A 25,343-nucleotide genomic window follows, 5' to 3' on the forward strand; every position below is an offset into this window, starting at 1 on the left:
TCAGTACTTGTCCATCCACTGTTGCTCAGTTACACTTATGGAGTGTAACTGGTGATTCTTGCAGCGATTCTCAGTTGAAACATTTACTTTTAGGTTGCACGAAACCAGCAACTAGTATTCAACGGTATGTTTTTGGTAAAACACATTTGCCATTTCCAACTTTAGCAGGAACAGTTTTGGTGCACAGTATTGTTCTTTGCTGGAGATTCCTGAAGTGAACTGTCACTGAAGGTTGACACTACTCTGTCTCCCTGGCTTCCTGACATATATGGGCTTGTCTCATTGTATCCACTAGGGAACTTAAATGTATCGGGATGGATTTCCATCAATCCATTCATATGATATTTTACGTCATTTAAACATTTATTGATTAAATATGTAGATTATTTGAAAACTAACTGAATGATAATAGGTCTTAGGGACCAACAGAGTTGTGTCAGCCTTACATGGATAGATGGAGAAATGTGCTGAATGTGCATAAATATGCCCTATTAGGGAATAAACTGTGGCAGCGAGTGGTATATCATACATTTGGTCTTCACTTTTATCCTTGATATTTGGCTTGTTGCATTTTCTTTCTGCATAAAACATCTGAGTTTCCTGAATGTCCTTCCTGCTTGAATGAACCTGGTCTCACAAGATTACCATAACAATAAGGTTGAAAACAAAGTCCTGTTAGCACAGTATAACTTTATGAATGGTTTCCAAGAATATCCTGGAAAAAAATTTGGAGGATTTTCCATAATGTATGTCCTCTCCTAGTTTACATTCTGTGGCTCCAGCAGTGAAAAATGTCCATGATCAGAAAATGAAAGTTGCTTGAACAACATAATGCAAATGAACAGTTTTTTGATACAAAAGTACAAAATTGCTCAAAGTCTGCACAGTGGAAAGCGTGCCCGAAAATATTCTGTCCATGCTTCTTTTATCAAAAGATAAAGTGATTACAGCCATTTCTATCTGTTAATGTTAAATGATGTTAACTGCTTTTGACTGCACTGAAAATACACCCAAATTAAATAGCTCAGATGATGCGAAACCCTTGCCCTCCCCCTCATGTTCCAGGCTAATTACTCATAACCTCAGTACAACAGAAATACAGGCATCATTTTGATTTGAAATACAGAACCTAAATGCAAAGCAGGATGTGCTGTTCCTAACAACCCCCCACGGTAGCATTTGGCAACTGCCCACCTTTTATTTTATGCTTTGACTAAGAAATCCAGCCTGGCCTCATTTGAAGTGCTCTGAACGGACTTTGATGTGTGATTAACGAAGATCTGAATACACAATAACATAGAACTTGTTCGAAGTTAGTTACTGTGTGTTCTTTTCTTTTTCTTTCTTTTTTTGACATGTTGAAAACGAGTGAACTAACTTTTAAAATATTGTAGTTTTTTATTGGATAGTTGATGTAGGTTCGCTTTTTATTTCACATTTTTTATTTGTACTAAGACAAAAAAAAGTAGAAGGTATATGCAGGCATCAGTACTAATGCATAAAGCTCTTTAACTTTCAAAAGTTGCATCTGTATGCAATTATCCAATTACCCATGTCTGTTTTTTTTTCTTTTTTTTTTCTTCCCCAGGTCTGTTTCCAGCTGTGTTGAATCTAGCGACTATGGCTGATATAACAACCAATGCTACCTGTGGTTCAACGGGTCCAGAAATGTTCTGCAAGCTTGTGGAGCACGTTCCAGGACAGCCTGTGAGAAATGCACAGTGTCGAATCTGCAACCAAAGGAGTGCAAATCCCACGGGTAAGGAAGAGTCACATCCACATGAGACTTATAGTCTTGGTGATTACAACAATTAATCATTCTACATTAGTTAATTAGACTGTGATTGGCCAGATGTTAACCAATCATTTTGTCTAAAACGATAATTATGGAACAAAACGAGGAATCAATTGCAACATGACAAGATGACAATACAAAATTAGCCTGCAGTTATTATTCAAATAGTCTACCAGACTGTCATAATACAATGGATCAATAATTCAATTAACCGCTCAGCCAGTCAAATACCCAATCAGTTTGTCAGTGAAGCGCTCCATCATTAACTAGTATCCAGTGATTAGTCAACAAACCAATTAGTCAGCCATCAGTCAGCCAGTTCATTGTTGGTGTTAGTCATTAAATGGAGCCCATTATCCTTTTCTTTATTTTCTTACTGCATACTCTTACATTTGCGTATATTCATATAGTGATGGGCAATGGTTTAAATAATGAGGTTAACGTGTATCCATAGTAGCCTAATGCTTAGTCTTTAGCGTGCTCTCAACATGAGATTTTAGAGCATTGTTTTGTTTTTGTTTTGTTTTTTTAACTTGTAGCTCTTTTTGCCATTTTGAGCAGATATCCTTAATTACATTTTATTTATATAGCACCAAATCACAACAGCAGTTGCCTCAGTGCACTTTATATTGTAAGGTAGAGATGCTACAATACTACAAAGAGAACCAGGCTCAGCGGCTATCTGCCACAACAATCCTTAATATGTTCATTAACAATGTGTTAATGAACATATTACTTGATGCATTCTCAATCATCCAGGAAAGTAAATCTCCAAAAGTTGAATCTGTTCATCTGGACATAGCGTTTTGTGGGAGAAACGTTTCGTCACTCATCCAAGTGACTTCTTCAGTCTCAGCTGACTGCAGGTTTCCCCAATCTTATAAACAGTACATTTGCATAATGACTGAAACCAGCCCACTGAAGAAACAATGGGCTGGGAGGTCAGTTCCTTAATCATAATTATGCAAATTCTCATGACCATTGATCAACAATCACTGACCAAAACCCACTGATCAAAGACCACTGATCAATGGCCATGAGTACCATTCACAGAGATTTGGGGAATGGCTGCAATCACAGCATTGTAAGATGGCGAAAGATGTACCCTTAGGCCCCCTCCTCGATTCAGAGATGGTCTTTCCCTTTTCACGTAAATGGCCTCCTTGACTCCGCGCTCAAACCAGCGTTCTTCCCTGTCCAGGATGTGTACATCCTCATCCTTGAAAGAGTGTCCACTGGCCTGTAGGTGTAAATAGACTGTAAATAGTCTGCAGTCTATTTACCTGCAGTCAGCTGAGACTGAAGAAGTCACTTGGATGAGTGACGAAACGTTTCTCCCACAAAATGCTACGTCCAGATGAACAGATTCAACTTTTGGAGAATGTGTTCAGTATGTTCAAATAACAATTAGCTGTATTTTGGTAGGATATGTAAATCACTTCTTGGCTGTGTAAAGTGAGTTAAGGGGGTCTTTACACCATCAGGTTGCCCAACATTCAGAAATAGCCCAGTGCTTATAAAAGCACTAAACGAGCAGTTGACAGTTGGTGGGTGAAATTTAAAAAAACCTCTTTGCTGTTGCTTTGGTCCTTGTATTTTGTGTAGAAAACAATATATTGTCTTTAACTTTAGTTTGAAGGTGAACACTTGGCAAGCATCTACAGACAAGTCGGCATCTTTCATGCAAACTACGGGTGATCACACCAACCTACTCGTAACCACGGAAATCACAAGGTGGTTTTTGGTGCAGGGCTCTCTTTGTGACTGATTTCAACAGAAAGCTCTAGCAACCACCAGCTGGTCTGGGAATATATTTTTTTTTCTAGGGCATTTTTAACCAATCTCTAGGCCGTAGCTTCAGTTTTAAAATAAAATATATATGTCCTCATCTACAGGTAACTTTGTAAGAAAGCATTTACCCTAGGTGAATATTCATTTTCTATATCGTGGTTTTAGTGTTTTGTCCATTCTTTATTCGCTTTCTGTAAAATAATTTTCTTTACTGTGTTCTTCTAATGCCACGCAGCAGGGTAGGAAAGAGCAAGATGAGTACAATACCTTTATTTTGTTATAGATAATTTCCATGACTTTTAGCTGAAATGTCACAGGTACGTAGCCAGATGACTGACAGGTGCCAGTCAAGCTGAAAAAACATATCTGCTCTTAAAAACCTTCATTAACACGCGTATAAGCACCCAAACAATTCTGGATATGGCGCATAAATAAAATGCTTGATTGTGACCTTTGCTTTATAATAAATTATAGTAGTGATGCATTTTATCTTCCTGCTCTATTAAAACACTTCTATAGACTTGTAATAGTGCCCAGAAGAAGGCTGTGCAAATGCACTGACATTTTTTCTTATTCAGAAGTGAAATCAAATAATACTAAATGGGAAGGAAATCTATTATTACTTCTTTTACGAGGTGGACAAATGTGCTTTTGATATCTGGCCTTGAACGTCTCAAATGCCAGAGTGAAGAAAAATTGTAGAGTACTACATTTTCACTTTAGAACAATGTAGAATGCAAGATGAAAATACCTGAGATATCTAAAATAAACTGTTTGTGTGCGCCTACAGAACATCATCCCATAGAATATGCCATAGATGGAACCAATCGTTGGTGGCAGAGTCCGTCGATAAAGAATGGAATGGAGTACCACTATGTGACAATCACACTGGACTTGAAACAGGTAGAGAACACACGTTCATCATGAGTGAAATGCTGTTCACGTACTTTCACTGCATGCCTCTTTTCTGTTTTATTTATTTATTTGTATTGAAATGGGTTACTTGACTTTATCAGCTTGCATCATCAAATTTAAGCATTAATTTTCTAAGGTACAAACTCTTACAATAACAAACTGGCAGCAGTTTCATCATTCGACAGATTTCTTTAGTAATGACACACGTTAGCCAGACACCAAAGAACACACACAAGCACATATTGTATAGGAGAAATGTACAACTTTTCCTCATTTTATACCTGATTGTCAGCACCTGGGGTACCAGACACTAGGAGGTAGGAATCACAAGCCCTGGTTTCTGTTTGCAGATACAGACGTAATAAAAGATGGTCGGGCTAACCTCGAAGTCACCCGCTGGTTGGCAAATCCAAATCATGTTACAAAGCCTTGAGTGTTTTCACCATCACTTTATGTTTTGAAATCAGATGTGACAAGTGAGGAGTGGATGTGAGTGTGAAAATGCATGCTCGTTGGCTAAAGACTTGTCAATCACAAGTTTTCATCAAATGAACATTTCCTGGATCCTTTCTGATCTGACATTTCAACTCAATCACTCAATTAGTCATTAATTGAGTGACTGAGCACAAAAAGCCATCAGGAAGCCTGAGCTGGGGACTGTCCCAGAGACTTGTATAAGACCAGGAGGTACAACTGTCCATTTAAAGGATGCCGTTTTAAGAATTTCTATATCTGTTTTTGTTTTTAAATACTGTCTAGCTTTATATGTTGGAGAAGTGGAGGCAGGGTGGGATGCTTAAAGATGCCTGGTTTCAGATGCAGCATTAACTAAGGGGCTGCAGAAGCGCTGGCATAAGATTAAAATATTTTTTAACTGTGAATTATTCCTCCATTCTCTGTGCGGTTTCATTACTACATGCTTGTAATTGCAATTACTGCATGTAAAATTGAAATCCTTATAAAATTAATAATTTACTAATTACTGCCCAACCTTTCATACTTAGCCCAAAACATGCAGCAATAAATGCATAGCTGTGACTCAATAATTCAGCTTTGTGACAGGTTTGTGATGTGATATCAAACCGCTTTTTAAAAAAAATGAATAAAGGGCATCATCCTCTTTATCAAGGGGTATTTAAGGGGTATTCAATGTAGTCCTGGCACAAAATCTAAGTACGCAAATGCTCATGCATGTGTGCTATTGCAGCATGTTCACTCTCTGAAGTCGCACCTTCACTTGATGCCGCATCAGAAATGTGTCTTGTCAGTATTTAAACATCAATCCCTGTTCGCAATGGCCCTTTTTTTACACAATGACAGCTGTGGTTGCCTTGAGTTTATAATGTTGACTTGTCATTATTGAAATTCATTGTAACTGCGATGAATCAAACCTGACTACAGCCACCACTCTCCCTGAAGTGGCAAACCTTTTTTCATTTGTTAAGGTTCATTTAACAGCTTCAGAATCATTATTTAATTGCTGTGTTGTATATGTGTATTATACATTCAGACATACAGATATTTAAAAACTCTTACTAAAAGGAATATGTCTCACTAGACATGTATACCCTTTTTTATTTTCGCTCAGTTTACTTTTAGTTTTAGAAGTAATATTTAGCTTTTCCTAAAGTGATTTATATGGAGATCCACAACCTCATCTTTCCATTAGAATCAGTCGTATCCACTCAAATGCCTATTTTAATGAGTCAAATTCTTTTCATTTGCTTTCTGTTTGTGCACATATGATTGGATTCACACCGAGCGCAAATGCATTCAGCTGCCAGGTGCTTGATCCATCAAGCTCATCCCTTTTCTGCCACTGTGTTCCTTTTCTGTCAGGATGGTGCACGTACAAACATTGTCTTCCCAGAGCTACATTAACACCCTGTGCTGCATGCTGTCATGGTCAGCTTAGCTTGGATTTTATTTTCTGTGCAATTAAAGTGATTACTGCAGTTAGTCATTTAAAGGTGCGGTGTACAAAATGTGTCATTGATGTGTCATCAGGGTTTTAAGCTACACAGACCTGTTTCAGTAGAGCTGGAATTAGTTAAACCAACTTTACTATTAATCACTTCATAATCTTGTGCGCCACTCTTTAAATATTGGCTTCCATTTTTGACCTGGAAAGCTTGGCAGGAATCTCTGTGATTGAGTGGCTGTGTACTGGCATGGGCTGATTTAGGACATTTAGTTTAGTTTAGAAGTGTGATTAAATAGATAAGACTGCCAGATTGTAATTATATAGACGTTATGAGAATAAAAGTAATGAGACTGGAAGATTTAGTTTATGAGAATCCATGGCTTCATTAAGAGAAGTCAGTCAAAAATTGGTCTAAAAGTAAAAAAAGAGATTAATTTTAGATCTCTAATAAAAACACCAATATTAATGAAAAAAAAAAGAAATAAATAATTAAGTTAAAGAAAAGCTGAAAACTAACTCAGGTTAACAATTTCTGATTTTCTGCTCACTATTTGACTTTTTTTCAGTTGACTTTGTTTTTGATGTCAGCGGATCAAAATCCAGACTTTACTGTTATAGGGTTATGTAAAAAAAAAAATCCAAGTCTACAAATTATAAGTTGCTCATCCCTTCTGGCTCCTGTTATAGTGGACTGGAAATGTGTCTTTAAATTCATTTTAAACATATAAAGAAGAAACAGCAGTTAACCCTCAGCCTTTTTACACATCTAATGCATCCTTTTCTCTTTCTAATCCATGTGATGTGTTCATGGTGCAGATGTAAAGTTGCGGTTGTGATTCTGTCCTAAATTGAAGTAGAAAAATTTGAATTATTTAAAAGTTGCATATAAATACTGTACTAGGCAGTTTGCTACAGTTTAGTAGAGGCTGATTAAAGGTTAGTTCGGAGTTCTGAGGTGAAGTTTATAGTAATGTGCTAAGTTGGACTGATTCTGGACAGACTGTGGCGTTCATGGTCAATGTTAGGTTACATTAAGGGCTTTTGTATGTAAGCTGATGATACTGATTAGATTCTGCATTATCTGCTGTCTAAGGATTGGGCTCAACCATGATACCTCATATAACATCTGCTGAAATTTAAATCCAGGTAACCAAATCCATAAAGAGAAGTAAACCTCTGCAGCAGAGCAGGTCAGCTTGTCAGAGCCTAAACACAAAGAAAATCTACCAAAAAAGTTATTACATGACTTATTTCTAACTAGTTCTTTAACCTCATGCTGCACTGCTCCACCTGATCTACAAAAGGCTACGAAAGTGTAAAATGGAGCAGCAGAACTGTGGAATAAAAATAAATAATTAAATAAACAAGATAAAGTGAAAAGACAGACATGGAGCAGAGAAATTATGAAAATGATGATGACTGAAAAAAAATCTGTTAATTTAATGGCAGTATATTGCTCCAAAAATAATTGGATCCCACGTTTTTCAAATGGAATTTAAAGTTTTTTGTTATAATAAAAATAAAGTAATTTTTATATGGCAACGTCTTGCAAATGATGTTTGTTTCAGCCAAATATATCCAGAGTTAATAAAATGGACTTGAGTTATTCAAATCAGTTAATAGTCTGGTGGTGACTGCTGTCTTGTGGCTCATTAAAATCAAACTCCTAACTAGCAGTGCTGTGCTCTATTCATAGAGGATAACTGTCATAACACTAATAGAAATTGCAGGTGGTGTAGTAGACTTCACTTTTACTTCACAGGTAAACTGGACCCGTTTGACTGACAAAACATAATCAATGGGAAATCATCAAAGAACTGAAATTACAGCAACTAGCTGTATCCACAACAAGCAGAATAAAACCCTCCTAGTTGCCTTTTTTAAATTTTAAGATTTCTATTCTAACATAATCCCACACCTTTAAGACAACGATGGATAAAAGTGGATGTAATGGAATGACCCTCACAGTTTAAAGTGTAGTTTGTTAAGCGAAATGACAACAAAAAAGTAGTGAAACAAACAAAAAGTAAGAGTTGAATACTAATGTCACGTGTGAATATTGTAGTATTTCTGCTCAGAGTCCTACTATTCATGCTGAATTTACAACCACAAAGACAACTGCAACAAAGTTAGGCAAATGTGAAGAGTGCCTTTTCCTTTTCTTGCTTGCTCTTTTTTTTCCAGCACCCAGCACAAGTAGAACGTAATTACAGCCCTGCACAGGAAGTAGAGTAACAGCCATCTTGAAATAATAATGACTTTAGGCCCATCAATCACACCTTTCACCACTGTGGTGCGTCTACTGAATAAATATTAAGGCTTCAATGGTCTCACAAATACACACACACACACACCTGTCTCTGGAGTAGTACGGCCAGTGAATGCATCTACCTGGTTACTAATACTCACTCACTCACTTACCCTGTCACTTCTGACCTTAATATTAGTGTGTGGAGCAGGTGACACCCACACACACCCAGCATCACAGTCATTTTGATTCTTATTCATGTCTAAGAACTTAATAGAGATGTACAAAGAATGATCATAAGGATCTGACAGCTGAATAAGAATTCCAGAATATCAGGGTATTCCTCACAATTAAATAATCTTCATGTAATCACCACGTTTAACATGTTTACATATTTCTCTGGATTTACAGTATTAAATCGTAGAGTTTTAACATTAGGACTAGAAATCACTGAGAAAAGCCTATTAAAATAAAACCCCATCATCTCATATTTCACTACTTTTACTAAAATTGGTTTATTTATGACGTAATTAATTATACAAAAAAAATTTTCTACTCTCCTCGAGCACTCAAAGCGCTTTATACAACATGCCTAATTCATCCTTTCATACAAGCAATTTTTTATACTTAAGTGCTTTCTATCTAACATTCACACACATTCATACTCCAATTGATGCATCAGAGAGCAACAATACTTTATTAATAATTTCTAATATATATTTTACCTTTATAACCAGGGGTGTTAAATATGAGACCTAGGGGCTATATTGCCTTGGCAAAGACCTCAGATCGGCAGAATGGACAGTTTTGGAAAATAACATGGAGGGCATAAATAAACAAAGCAATTAAGTAATAGATAAACAATTAGATGGCAGTAAAAGTCCAGTTTTTTTGCTATGGGTCTGCAGTAAAAAACAATAGGATATTTTCTTTGAACTAACAGAAACTTTCTCTTTTTCTTGTTCTGTAATTTTACACGTTTACAATTTACAATTAAAAATCAAGAAATACTGTTCAAATTGCCCTTTTTTCTCTTATGTTCAGACATCCTAGGGGTTAAATCTGTAGTTAAAGTTGTTTATGTTGACAGAGAGGGGAGTTTCACTGGTCCGGGCCACTTGGGATAAAAGTGGGCTCCATGTGGCCCATCATGTAAAATGAGTTTGAAATCAGTGATATAAATCAAACTTAACTTACTGAGGTATAAGACATCATATGAGCTAACCCTAATCCTATCCTTCACTATGGGAGAGCAGCACCAGTATCAAACTAATAAAAATAGCTGGATCCAAAATATTGTGCTAAAAAAGTGTTTACCCCTTCCTAATTTCCTAGTGTTTTGCATATTTGTCACACTTACATGTTTCAGATCATCAAGCAAATTTTCATATTAGACAACGATACACCAGGTAAATACAAAATGCAGTTTGTAAATCATGATTTCATTCATTAAGGGAGAAAAGTTATCCAAACCTCCCTGGTCCTGTGTGACAAAGTAATTGCCCCTCTTGTTTAATCATAAATTAACTGTTTCACTAAACACACTCAGGCCTGATTACTGGCAGACCTGTTGAATCAAGAAATCATATAAATAGAACCTGTCTGACAAAATTGAAGCAGGCTAAAAGATCTCAAATCAACACATCATGCTGCGATCTAAAGAAACGGCTGAAAAATAAAGTCGTTGACGTCTATCAGTCTGGAAAGAGTTAACAAACGGTTACAAGGTCATCAAGGTTTTGGGGTTCCAGTGAACCAAGGTGAGAGCCATTATACACAAATTGAAAAAACTTGGAACAGTGTTAAAGCTTCCCAGGAGTGGCTGGCCGACCAAAATTACTCCAAGAGTCCAGCGATGACTTATCAAGGAGGTCAAAAAAGAACCAGAAGAAGATTAAAGAACCACAGACTTCAAATGTCTCAGTTAAGGTCAGAGTTCATGATTTAACAATAAATGGTAAATGGCCTGTATTTATATAGCACTTTCTAGTCCCTAAGGACCCCAAAGCGCTTTACATATCCAGTCATTCACCCATTCACACACACATTCACACACTGGTGATGGCAAGCTACGTTGTAGCCACAGCCACCCTGGGGCGCACTGACAGAGGCGAGGCTGCCGGACACTGGCACCACCGGGCCCTCTGACCACCACCAGTAGGCAACGGGTGAAGTGTCTTGCCCAAGGACACAACGACCGAGACTGTCCGAGCCGGGGCTCGAACCGGCAACCTTCCGATTACAAGGCGAACTCCCAACTCTTGAGCCACGAGAAAGAGACTATGCAAAAATGACTTCCATGGGAGAGTTTTAAGACAAAAATCACTGCTGACCATCAAGAACACAAAGGCTAATCCCAAATTTGCCAAAAAACATCTCGATGATCCACAAGACATCTGGGAAAATACTAGACCTTTGGGATGACGAGATAAAAGCTGAACTTTTTGGAAGTTTTGCATCTGGTGCAAAAGTAACATCATTTCAGAAAAGGAACATCATACCAACAGTAAAATATGGTGGTGGTAGTGTGATGGTCTGCGGACCTGGAAGACTTCCTGTGGTAAATGGAACCATGAATTCTGCTGTCTACCAAAACCTCCTGAAGGAGAATGTACGGCTATGTGTTTGTGACCTCAAGCTGAAGAGCAATTGGGTTCTGCAGCACACCAGTGATCCAAAACACATCAAGTGCACTTCTGAATGGCTTAAGAAAAACTAAATAAAAGCTTTTAGTGGCCTAGTCAAAGTCCTGACCTGAATCCGATTGAGATGCTGTGGCATGATCTTAAAAAGATCATGCCACAGCATCGAGATTATCCATCGAGATTATCCTTGAAAACTCTCCAGTGTAGATGAATTAAAAGAATTCTGCAAAGATAATTTTTGCCAAAATTCCTCAGGTGTTGCATGTGTTGCTGCTAAGAGTGGCCCAACCAGTTATTAGGTTTAGGGGGCAATTACTTTTCATTTAGGTTTGGATTCCCCCCCCCCCCCTAATAATAAACACCTGTGTGTAGAAACTGCATTTTTTTTTTTTACTTGTGTCTAATATTTAAATTTATTTGATTATCAGAAATATTGAAACCTGACAAACATACAAAACATAGGATATCAGGAAGGAACTTTTTCAAACCACTGCGTGTACATATATATATGCTTTTATATGTATTATTTTGCAGTTTAATAGTATCATTATCACATCATAAAATATCTAAAAAGATTATCTAAGGAGCTTGGATAGAAAAGTGCTGGACTTCTTTAAATTTCCTGAGATTACCATGACCCGAATGAGTGGATGACCTGGCTGTATGCTTATGTTGACTATGTCCACAACATAGTCAACATAAGCATAGTTGCTTTTGATGGATTCAGAGTATTTTTGTGGTGCAGGCTTGAGATGCATCAGACTGTCTATAAAATCTACATAACTGCACTGTTAGGGTTAAAAGCTGGTATATAGTTTGAAGTCTGCACTTTTGACACAAGTTGACACAGAGACTGCAAGGTCATCTTACACCGGTAATGTGATTTGGATGTGCCAGCTCGTCCATTGACTCCAAAGGGTTAATGTTAAATTCTTATTATTTCAAATATGTTAAATTAACATCTTAACGTCTTGATAAATTACCTATTTGCTATTGGTGCTATTATTGTAGGATGGGGTGAAAATGATCCATCATGGTAGTTCTAAAAGGCTTTCTTTTCTCGTTCTAACCAATCTGTCTTCACCCACTGAAGATCCCAAAGGGGATTTTGTTATTCTGTACAAGAGGTTTCTAACCACTCGGCATCAGATATGACTGTGCCTGTAGTGTCAAATTGATATGCCAATGGACACCTTGAGTGTTCCTCTGCAACACTTTAACTGAATGGGAGTATTCTGTTTGGTGCCCTGGGATTGAAAAAGAGTATCATCCCATGCCAGTATTTTTTTAATTTTGCATGACTGTAGATACCAGTAACATCTCGACCTGATTTAATTTTGTTGAAAGTCAGGCTCAAAGTCAAGGTCAAGGTCACAACAAATGTGAAGATCAGTAAAAACTTTATATTACCAACTGTTTTTTATGGATTGTCGTCAAACTTCACAACAATGCCTTTGGTGGACATGAGTACATACGTTAACTAGTATTTGACCTTGAACTTGATCACAGTGATGTCTTAAAAGGCTGACTTCATAGTACTGTAGTATAAACAGACTGATGTCAGCTTGTTGTGAAAAAAAACATCATAAAACATCAAAGTTTTAATATAGCCCTTGCACTTCGGGGGGAGTTGCACTGTGAGTGCTCTTGTTGATTTTGAAGTCATGATTTTAGAAAGTAAAGTAAGTGATATGAGTGTGGGTTTGCCAAAAAAAGACTGTTGTAAGACCTTCAGTCTCAATGATTACTAATGTTTTTAGTGTTTTCAGAATTGAAAGTTTGCATTCTCATGAACCTGAGACTTTTGGGTCAGTTGAATATTTGAAAGTTCTTTATTCTCATATTTTAATAATGGCTTTTGTATTAATTACAGCAATATACATTCCATCTATGCCGCAGACGTTGACTACAAATTAAATGTGGTAAATTTTTTGTTAATGCATATGTGTGAATGTGCTTCATTGTATGTGTGACGCTCGATCAAACCAACAGCAAGCTATTTACTCTCCAGTGCACTGAATTTCCTCTGCGACCGCAGTCATTTCACTCAGAAAATGACAGTGGGCTTGTGTGTTTGTGTGTGTTGTTATCGTCTGTGACATCACCACTCTCATTTCCTCTCTTGTTATTGTTGAGACTCTCTGGACAGAAAGACTAAATAATGAGAGAGTGGGAGCTGAGGGTCTATGTGCTTCACTCCGTGTGTGAAGCAGACAGTTGATGTCTGTGTATGTTCTTCATTATTTTTAGATGAATTCTTGAATCATAACCGTGCGTGAAGATGCATCAGACTTGACAATAGACTAAAAGCCCTCCGCAGAGATTCTGGAGAGTGGCTTGAGAATAATTTCTAACTTTGCAAAAATAAACATTTTTGGGAGGCTTTATTAGTTTTGAGGTTTAATCTACTTTTTAAAGATGAAAAAAATCAAATCCCTTTTTTTTACTGTATCATTGGAGTATTGCAACTCCAGTTTTTCATGCCAAACTAAGAGCTTTCTTGCCATGCATTGCTGGTGTCTAAAACTCTGAATTGCAGTTGGCATAACTAATAAAATACATTTAGACTAAGAGATGTCTTAGGACTATTTTACCATGAGTGGATATGCTTGTCTTGCAATCCCAACATTTTAAAATCATTGTAAGATAGTTAAATGCAATACGTACTTACTCTACAATACTGAACTATTGGGTCATGTTAAAAGACAGAAATGCATGTGAAGTGATACAAGGACGCAGAGAAAGTTGCAAAATGTGAAGACAATGGAGTCGTAATATGATTGGGTGTCAAAAAAGGAGCGTAGGCTTTATCGTAGGCGACCGTGGCTCAGGGGGTTGGGAAGGGCACCTGTAACCGGAAGGTCGCCGGTTCGAGCCCCGGCCTCTCTGTCCTGGTCGTTGTGTCCTTGGGCAAGACACTTTACCCTACCGCCTACTGGTGTTGGCCAGAGGGGCCGATGGCGCGATATGGCAGCCTCGCCTCTGTCAGTCTGCCCCAGGGCAGCTGTGGCTACAACCGTAGCTTGCCTCCACCAGTGTGTGAATGTGAGCGTGAATGAATAATGTCATTGTAAAGCGCTTTGGGTGGCTTGAAAAGCGCTATATAAAGCCAATGCATTATTATTATTATTATCTTATCCATCAAAAGATGTCAGACACTGTAATAGTTTAGCAGATAAGAATCTATTCTCTAAATATAAATTTGCACACATTTTAGAGATTTTATCATCTACAGAACAAAATGATATTGAAACACTGAGAATCTGTATGGAAATCTCAGTATGGAAGGGACACAGCTGGAAACCAATATTGAATGGCTGTGATCTTCTTAAAGCCATGACCTCTAGTCTAATTTACTTCATGGGCTCAGGAACTTCTGAAAATCATTCAGTCAGTGAAAATGCACAGCAAAACTCCAGCATACAGACAAAAAATCAAGTAACAAAAAACATATCAACAATCTGAGAAACACATCTTCCCTTCACTGTGACTTTGCTCATATAAGCTGGACTCAATTTGAAGTGTACAACTATTACATCATTAATATAATAATTATTATAATATTATTAAGAATGTTTTGTAATTATGCCAAAAGAAAAGAAACTCTGGCTTTCTACCAGTGCACCTGTGCAGTAGTGCATATGGCATATATGCAAAAGAGACACTAATAAGAATCAAAATATAAATGTTTTGGAGGAACACAGGCTACCATCTAGAGATCCTTTTTCAAGGAATGCCTTCTCATGCTGAAATAACTTAAAAATAGCATGGCTCCATGCAAAAGCTTGTCCTGTTGCCAAACTGGTCTACCTGCAGTCCAGATGTGCCACCCTATGTAATGTTTTATGAAACGAAGAGTAAAACCAAAGGTTTGCTGAGCAGCTGAGATCCTGTATTAAAGAAAAAAGGAAAACTTTGTGCTTTCTAAACTGCTGCAGTTGGTCTCCACAGTTTGCAAAGGGTTTGTGTTGTTGAAGAAGAGGTGATGCAACACAGTGGTAAACATGCTTCTGACCTAACACGAGTTAAACATATTGCTAGTATCAAAATGAATATGAAAAATACAAAAAAATCCTGTTGTCACTTTATGCTACCTTCTTATTTTAGTTAGTACCCTAAGAAAGCACAGAATTAATTATATTTTTTGCTTATTCCCCCACATTTTACACAAGGTCACACCATTGTTGATTCAAAATTTTATGTATTAAATGCATATTTCTTTCTTTAAGCGATACAGACAAACTTGTTTAGCTTTTCAAAAATAACAAACATAAAAAAATGATGTAGTCAGAACTTTTAGTGCCAACAAAAAATCATAACTAAGAGGACGTAAATGAAACATCTGCTGTACCCAATAAAAGTTTGCTGGTTTAATGTCTGACAGTAGCTTGGGCCAAAGCAAGAATGTGGGAGATTGCAGCATCTGGTGTTTTGTGTAGAGTAAAGCCTATTTAAAAGCTTAGGGCCAAATTACGACCCAGTCTGTGAGTGAGCGTGTTAGTGTACAAAGGCATTTCATTTGTGTGTGCAAGTGTGTTTTGAGCAGTTCAGGCAGAGTGACAGACTTAAAAAGAATGGATTTCAAAAGGCTGTTACACAGCCGGGCATTCCTCTGTCTTATCCCGAGGCCCATGTTTGTGTATACTGCTGCCGCTTCGCTGTTCAAATCTATGTGAAAAACAATATTTTTTTTCATATTTCTTGTTGGGGGGGTTTTCTGCAGTTTGCTCAAATATTAGAATCCTGTAACTTATTTGCTGCAGGACTGGCGAGACTTTAAAAAAATAAATTCTGGTACATTCAAAAATATGTTCTCAAATTGTTTTTAGTGGAAAAGCACAAAAATGTGAAAAACAAGTGAATGGTTCCACTGATTATTTGCAGCTTGTTTGCCTGCATTTAGTTTGGCAGTAAGGGATGCTGGATGATTCACACCATTTTGAACCGGACCAACAGCTACATTATTAGTCCTGTGAGATGTTAACACATTTTCATTTGAAGTGACAGTAAATCTTCGTACTAGTTTCTCTCATGACATATGCACCTGTGTGTTTATGTCTGGGGGAAAAAACAAAACTACAATAACAACAACAACAAAGCACCTTTTGGTATATATTTTTTTGGGGTAATATATTATCTTGTTCTGACCTCATCTCACTTTGCTTCTGGTCAGGCTCTGTTTTTTTGCACTGGAACTGACTGGAGTACTAACAGGAATTGGAGGCTGATGCCAGTGTATCAGGCCAGAGAGATTTTAACACGTTTCCATGTGAATGACCTGTAAACACCAGCTGTTCTATAAAACCGCTGTAACTATGTGTCCAAATCACACAGAGACAAAATGGATTCTTCACAGGCTATTTAATTGTATGCAACCCAGTCATACTGGATACGGGCTTAAGTGGCCCGATTGAGCATTAAAATAAACATTTTAAGTGCTCGGTTGGCTGTAATGCCCGAATATCTGCCAAAAGCCAGTTCCTGGCATATCATGCTGATTTTCTTTCAAGTATGTAATGGCAGCAATGGAATACATGAGAGCTATTTGGAAATGAATTTATATTGTTCTGAGTTTTTCATTAAAAAAAAAACGATTGCTATGAGATCTAAACTTTAAAGACACTGTTTTATTGTATTTTTATTTACGTCAACTCCTCTGAAATCTTAAACTTTTATCTGAAGCACTGCAATGTAAAATTAAAGCAATTCAGGAGTTTATTTTAGAGTCACAGAATTATTCATCAGTGCAAAAAACAAATATGATTTTTCACTTCACCTGGGGAACAAATGAGTCGCCGTTTCGCCTTTTAACTTGAAAACTGTAAACTCAAACGAAACAGATTCTCTCAGAAAAGTAAAAGCTGTTCAGTTTTATACTTTTTAATTGCACAAGAGCACCGTCTGTCTGTGCATTAACATGTTGGATTTCTGTGTTTTTACTGTAGAGAAAACTTTTAAGGCTTCAGCACCAGCGTCAAACCATTTATTTTTAAATTGTATCAGCAAAAACTTGTAACGTCATTGAATTAACGTGTGATTATATCAGTGTCAATTTCACTAAACCCACTCAGGCGTGATTACTGGCAGACCTGCTGAATCCAGAAATCACATAAATAGAACCTGTCTGACAAAAGTGAAGCAGGCTCAAAGATCTCAAAAAGCAACACAACTTGCTACAATCTAAAGAAACACCTGAGAAATAAAGTCACTGACATCTATCAGCCTGGAAAGGGTTACAAAGCAATTTCTAAGACTTTAGGACTCCAATAAACCAAGGTGAGAGCCATTATACACAAATGGAGAAAATTTGGAACAGTGGTGATGCTTCCCAGGAGTGACTGGCCTACAACAAATTACTCCAAGAGCGCAGCGACTCATCCAGGAGGTCAAAAAAACAACAGAAGAAGATACATACAGAAGAACAAAGAACCGCAGGCTTCACAAGTCCCAGTTCAAGTTCATCAACAATAAGAATGAGACTATGCAAAAATGGCTCCCATGGGAGAGTTTTAAGACAAAAACCACTGCTGAGCAAAAAGAACACAAAGGCTCGTCTCACATTTGCCAAAAAACATCTTAATGATCCCCAAGACATCTGGGAAAATGTTCTGTGGACCGATGAGACAACTTTTTTGAAGGTTTGAGTCCTGTAACATCCAGCATAAAACTAACAAAGCATTTTAGAAAAGGAACATCATACCAACAGTAAAATATGGTGGTGGTAGTTTGAAGGTCTGGGGCTGTCCTGCTGCCTCAGGGGACCTGGAAGTCTTGCTGTGGTAAATGGAACCAACCTGCTGTATACCAAAACATCCTGAAGGTGAATATCCGGCCATCTGTTTGTGACCTCAAGTTGAAGCGTACTTTGGTACTTTGGATCCAAAACACACCGATTTTACCTCTGAATGGCTTAAGAAATACAAAATGAATGAACCGGCTTGTTAAGATCATGCCACAGCATCTCAGTCGAATTCCACTCAGGCCTTTGGAGGGGCCGAGTCAAAGTCCTGACCTGAATCTGATTGATGTGCTGTGGCATGATCTTAAAAAGCCAGTTCAACCTTGAAAACTCTCCAAAGTGGTTGAATTAAAAGAATTCTGCAAAGATGATTGTGCCAACATTCCTCCACAGTGCTGTAGAAGACTCATTTACCGTTAACAAAAATGCTTGATTGCAGTTGTTCCTGCTAAGAGTGGCCCATTTAGGTTTGGGAGGCAAGCACTTTTTCACACAGTGCTATATTGGTTTTATTTTTTTCCCCCTTAATATTAAACCGCATCATTTAGAAACTGCATTTGCGTTAGCTTTGTCTAATATTAAAATTTTTGTGTTGAGGTGGGTGGGGGTTGTGGGGTTATCCCAGCTGCCACAGAACAAGAACTGGAGTAACACACTGGTCAGGTCTCCAGTCTGGCACCGGGCTAACACAGAGAGACAGACAACAAGCCACAACATATTCACAGAGAATAGCCACACAGACATGGGGAGAACATAGAAACTCAACACAGAAAGAAAGACTCATGTAAGATGGTGGATTTAAACCCTTCGTCCTGGGAGGTGGCAGTGCTAAGCACCATACCACTATTCTGATCAGAGTAGAAAATTATGCTGTAAAACTCCTTTCAGCTGCTACATTATTCAGTAGGGGTTGCCACAGCAGAAGAATCTGCATATTTGATTTGGTAAAGATTTCAGATGCCCCTCCTGACAGGAATCCTTTCTCCCTGAGAGATTTTTGTCTCTTGTCCCAGTCTTGAATCAAGGACTTTTGTGTGTTAGGTGAATGTGTTAACCACTACCATATGGAACCGCAAACTGACAGAGTAAATATTGGAAGCTAAAATTCAATTAATGATTAATAATAATTATGCTGCAAAGAATAAAAATAAGTTTTGGTTCACAAGATAGACCAGATAGATAAGATAGACATGACGTTAACATGTTGTTGAGGTTTACTAATCTCTCAAATACAAAGAAAATAATTAAGAAATAAATGCTGTCTGTTAAATAAGGAGTCCATTTGAGAGTCATATAGACTGCCCACCTCGTACCTTCTGGACCCCTGTGCACCACACTGACTGTACCTTTCGAAGTTGTGTTCCAGTCAAAATCATTTGGTTTAAATGTGAAATAAATGTTAACATTCTAACAGGATGGTAAGCTGAAGTTAGTGTCTTTTTGCCCCTGTTGGCTCATCTGTATATCCACACTATAAGAAGATGCACTTTCCTTTCATTGCCATCTATATTTATGCTGCTGAAAAGAAATCCTGATTTTAGTTGGACTGTACTTTAAGTGGGGTGACAAATATAATGGTATTGAAAGGCAGTAACTCTGTAGTAATACCACCACATTTTATTTTTGTTCAAAAAATCTCAGTTTCTTTGTTCTTTCATATGGTGGTGCACTTTTTTTTTATCCATTGAGAATGTTTTGTTTGCTTCATTTTAAGTGGAAATAACAATGTCTCATGCAAAACCTGATGAAACTTGCTGACACCCTGCTGCTTTGAGCTTATAGTTCTTGCACTATAAAGGAAAAAAATAAATAAATGTTTGAGCTGAGAATCTATCCAATTAAACTTTATACTTATATGGGCTCTACATAAATGTATTTATCTGACATTAAATTAAATTTCATGCATATGAGATTAACATTTATTCAACAGCTCTGTTATATTTTGCAGGATGGTTATTGGTTTGTTTATTTGTTGATGCTGTGTTGAGCTCCAGAGGCTGAAAAAAATCTCTTGTCTGATCCACATTTGATCAAAACCTAGACTATGACACAATGCAACCCTGGGTGCGCGCGCACACACATAGACACAGAGTGCATTAGTTAGTGGTGTTGATCTATGTTTAGCTGCTGGAGCTGCCTAGCTGTCCCAAAGTTGTCACCATATTACAAGTTACCCCTGAAATCACTCCTTTTCACATACACACACACATGCACACATACACACCATCCCGTTCTCAGTAAGTAACAGTGACTCTTTGTAGGAGGTTTGAATAACTGCTATAGGGTTACTTAAATGACACAATCTCTCGCTCTCTCTTGCCCTCCCTCTCTTTTGCTCACACACACATGCACACACACGGTAGCTTTTTCCCTATTCTAATTGCTGCAATGTGACACTTCTTCCCACATCTGAGAAGAAAGGCCAATGAGCTTGCATAGAGAAAGGAAGCACAGCCTGGTGAAGATAGTTAGGGAGCAAGCATTTGACCTACATCTGAATTTCACATATACAGTATATTTTTATACCTGTCTATAGTGAGCTGACCTTTTATCTTGCTGAGCGAATGTGGAAAAGAATGTAAATTTAAATCAGAATAAAATGTTTAATTTCTATTTTTTAAATACAAAAAGTCCGGGAAACCTGGACAACAACATTCAGTGACTGAAAAATAAAAACTTTTTAGTTTGATCTTTTTTTTTTTGGTTTATTGTGGTTGTCTAGCGTAAAGTTACCACAAACCCTGCTTACTGTAAGCGCTGGTTTGCGTATGTAATTTTGAAATTACTATAGCATTAAGCATTGGCTTTAAACACATGAGAAAGTCGTGCTCCCTTTGTGTGTGTTTTAATCTGAGTTTCCCTCTTTAGTGTTTTTGGTAATCGGTACAGCTGGCGTGTTCGTGCATGTAAGCCTCTCCCTAACACCTGCAATCTACTGCACTGCACTGCAAAAGCAACAAGGGCAAAGTGCAGCCCTGAGCATTCAGCTACCCAATTTATGTGCACTTTATTTTTTAATTTTCACTTGTTAAACTCCACAGTGAGAGTTTTGCTGTCCTCCTCTGCTCCATGTTTCACCATCGAGCAGAGCAGGGGAGAAATTAATGAAATGAAGATAATTTGACCCAAAATGAGGAGAACTTGATACACTACTGTAAGTGCAATAAAAGCTTCCCAGCAAGTGTTAATATGTGTTAACATGTTAACGCCTTCTAACATATTAATACAATAAATTAAAGGGAGAGAAGCTGACAGGAAGACTCGGTGTGATGAGTAGACGTCATTCACTGCACTTTTTTGTGTGTTATTTGACAGTGTGGTCGAATGGATTTCATTTTCTCTATGTAGTTATTTACTTTTTGCTCATCTGTAGGCACAGGTATGCACAACTTTTGTTAATTTTGGGGAAATATTGAATGCCATATATTTGTTACAGTGAAACAAGAAAAAAGCTGAAAAGAACTGAATTTTTAGTCTGACATATGGTAATGTTTAATTTATTAACATATCCCTGTTAAAGGTTACTAATATTGGACTGCTCTGTATTAAGGGTTATTAAAACAGTGAAGAAATGGTGTAATCGTTAAAACCAAGGTCTGATGTGGCTTTTTGTTTCATACATTTTCTTCTGTGTGCATCTTTCAGGTTTTTCAGATCGCCTATGTGATAATAAAGGCAGCCAACTCACCTCGCCCAGGTATGCGTTCAATTATAAAAATGTTATTTTATCAGTCTCATACTGCTTGAAGTGTTAATATTTTTGCTTTGATTAATTTTAAGGAGAGGACTGTGACTAATGCGCAGGGTTCATCTTAGGAGCATTAATCATCAAGCTAATGATCATCCCACAGAGAAGTCTTCATATAATGGAACACTCCATTCAATCAAATGGATCTTTAGCTCAGTGATTAACAATACTGATGTGAAACAACAAACTAGCACGTTAAAGTAAAATGGTGGTGGAAGGTTTAAATATGTTGAAAAGTAATCTAGAAAAAAGACGAAACAGTTGAATTACTATGGAATTACTATGTTCTTGGCAAACAGTGCTATCCATTATGGCCACATCTCCATTTCATCTCGTCGAAGGACATTGTTCCACAAGTCTTCTGGTTTGCTCAGATGCAACTTTGCAAACCTAAGCCATGCTGCGATGTTCTTTTTAGAGAGAAGATGCAAACCTTCCAGACAAGTGCTACTTTTTCAGTCTTTCTCTAAATCAGGGGTGGGAACTCCAGGCCTCAAGGGCCGGAGTCCTGCAGGTTTACGATATCAACCTGGGTCAACACACCTGAATCAAATGATTAGTTCATTACCAGGCCTCTGGAGAACTACAAGACATGTTGAGAACGTAATTTAGCCTTTAAATCAGCTGTGTTGGATCAAGGACACATCTAAAACCTGCAGGACACCCCTGCTCTAAATGTACTGTCATGATCTTTACCATTGAATATGTTAACTGAGACCTGTAGTCTTTGTCAGATCTTGGTTTTTCTTTATAATTTTTAAGAGGACTGCACGATCTGACCTTGGTGGGAATTTACAGAGTCGTCCAGTCTGTGGCATCATGTTAAGACAGACCCAAATCCATCCAGATCCAGACCACCTGCTTAATAGAGGTGGTCACGCTTGCTGATTATCAGTTAATCAAATATATTTCATTAGCAGCACCTCTCTTTTACTTGCCCTAATTAATTCCTATGGAAATAGTAAAGGTGAACCTAATTTTTCACAGTATTGCACAAAGCAATTTAAAAAACCTGCTTTTTCACATGACTCTATATAATGGAGGGATGTGGTGCTTACATGATAAAATAAGCAATTATAATGGGCAAAAATAAAGCTGATGTTCTAGCTAGTTCACACAGAAACACAATAAACTAAAAAAATAAGAAAGATTATGGAAACTATGAGTGCATGTTTGTTTGATTTTTCTGTTGTTGTGTTCACAGTTGGTTTTTCGATCGGCAGGACTCACTTTACTTTGCATTTAATCAATCCAGAATACCACAGTTTGCTCTAATTTACTGAAAAATATGAAACTGAATGTTTTGTCAATTTTCTATGTATATTAAGCAGCGTGACCTTAACAGAGACTTGCGTGCCACTCATTATTTTTATTGATCTTTCCTGGTCTCCTCATCACACATTGAAAGCATTTCATCGTTTTCTTTACCGTTGTTTTTTGTCCACAGGCAATTGGATCTTAGAGCGTTCAATAGATGGCGTGACCTTTGAACCCTGGCAGTACTATGCTATCACAGACACAGAGTGCCTGACAAGGTTCAACATATATCCACGGACAGGACCTCCATCCTACACCAGAGATGATGAAGTCATCTGCACGTCGTTTTACTCAAAGATTCACCCACTGGAGAATGGAGAGGTAACCCATGAAGACGTTACAAACTAGGGCCGCTGCAATGTCAGATTTTGACTATACAATTATCCTGGCTGAAAGAATTCATGCTGATCATTTTAACTGCATATCTAAAGGCTTTTGGTTGCATGAGGGTAAGCTGTCCTTCTAAAGCAAAAGAGAAAACGCATTTGCAAACATTTCCAATATCCAGCTCATATAATGGGAAGCCTTGACCTGGATATCTGCTCACTCAAAATACTGGCAGCTGTTGGGGGTAGGAGATTGGATCGACTCAAGATTATTTGTCTTTCTTTGGTCCCAGTTGGGGAAGAAGGGTTAAGGTGGGTTAGTTTACATCTACTTAAACCATGTTGGAATTTCTGGATTTTATGCATTGCTTGTATAGGCAAAGAAGAAAACTCCAGAGTGGTCAGAGATGATAAAGAGGGCGGCAGAACCAAAGTTGACTGTACAACTGTGAGACACAAAAGAGGATGTGGCAAAGAGACTGATCTGGTGGACTGGTGACTAATTAGAGGGAATGAAGGGCGGTTGTGTAGGCAGATGATGGCCAGGTGACAAGAGGGATGTGGGAATTGTTATAAAATACTTTAATCAATGACATGAAAAAGAAAGTTCTGAGTTATTAAAAAAGAAAAAAAACACCACAAGACACACAAATACACACATGTGCACCCCAGTGTTTACTGTTGTGTTCCTTTGATCTGCTGTGTGTGATCACATCCAGTAACAACAGTCAGGCAGGCCTGACATTAATGAAGAGAAAGAGGATTTCAGAGCACACACATGCTCACATATACGCAAACACGCATTGGAAATAAACTAATCACACGTTAACATCCCCCCACACAGGGCTGTAATTGTGGATGCCCTTCTGATTGTCTGCATGCGTTTCCATGTGTGCTAATGTGCGTGCATGAATATGTGTGCTCAGTGTGTCTTTTTGTGTGTTTGCACTGTATGTGCTTGTGTCCTGCGGGGGAGCGCTAGAGGGGGTGCGAGCTGGGAGATGTCAAGAGCTGCAAGTAACGACGGAGGTGTCTGAATGTGTGTGTGTGCGTGTGTGTGTGAGCACAAGTGTGTGGTTGACAGCTCCCTTGCCGTCTGATCACAGTGAAACCATAATGAGTCGTAGGCGATGTGTCACAGCATCGCACACACACGTTCACAATGTCACCCCACCACTCATCACACACACGCCAGCACACACACATAGACAACCAGCTCCTTCGTTACTTCCAAGTGTGCAGCTTACACCCATCAAGTGTTTCCCCTTGACATACACGCACATACACACAGTCAGCTCACTGAAAGAGTTTTTTTTTTTTTTTTTTTACAGATGCCAAATGTTGCTTTTGGCCACATTAGTGAGACAGACAGATGGACAGTCAGACAGGCAGACAGGCAGACAGAACCTCACACTTCTTATTATGTGCCTGCTTGGTGATTATTGTTTATGCACAATATAAACTGATGCTTCTACTACTTTCAGTCTGATTTAATGTTAGACCAGTGCTGGAAAAATACAAGATTCTTTGAATGCCATCAGTAATTGTGCTTGTCCTTCCTTTTTGTATTATTATGATCCAAGTTGTAAGATTCTGTAGATGGGTATATAATTTGCCTAGTGGGCATCCTATCATTAGCAATTTTACATCAGGACATATTTTTTTGTTGAGAATTATTACATTTCAGAAAGGATTCGTGGTCATCTAACATTTCAGCTCATACATTTAATGCAATTCAGTTTTATTTATATATTGCCAAAAAGGTAAAGACCCTAAAATAATAGAGAGAAAACCCCAGAAATCAAACAACCCACTTTGAACAAGAACTTGGTGACAACGGGAAGGAAAAACTCCCTTTTAACAGTAAGAAACCCCTCCAGTCTCGGGGAGGGGAG

The 25,343-nt window shown here is 37.9% G+C and overlaps 1 protein-coding gene across 10 annotated transcripts in view; it reads left to right on the plus strand.

The window, feature by feature from the left end:
- Positions 1-25,343, plus strand: part of lama2 (laminin, alpha 2) — a 204,217-nt gene that overhangs the window by 39,641 nt on the left and 139,233 nt on the right. For all 10 annotated transcript variants that reach the window (XM_019345952.2, XM_019345953.2, XM_019345948.2 and 7 more), the window contains exons 2-5: positions 1,589-1,759; positions 4,377-4,489; positions 21,703-21,754; positions 23,253-23,443. In XM_019345952.2, the coding sequence (XP_019201497.1) occupies positions 1,589-1,759; positions 4,377-4,489; positions 21,703-21,754; positions 23,253-23,443 (527 nt within the window). The remainder of the gene's footprint in view (positions 1-1,588; positions 1,760-4,376; positions 4,490-21,702; positions 21,755-23,252; positions 23,444-25,343) is intronic.

Source organism: Oreochromis niloticus, linkage group LG15, assembly GCF_001858045.2.
Source record: "Oreochromis niloticus isolate F11D_XX linkage group LG15, O_niloticus_UMD_NMBU, whole genome shotgun sequence".
Taxonomy (NCBI): Eukaryota; Metazoa; Chordata; class Actinopteri; order Cichliformes; family Cichlidae; genus Oreochromis; species Oreochromis niloticus.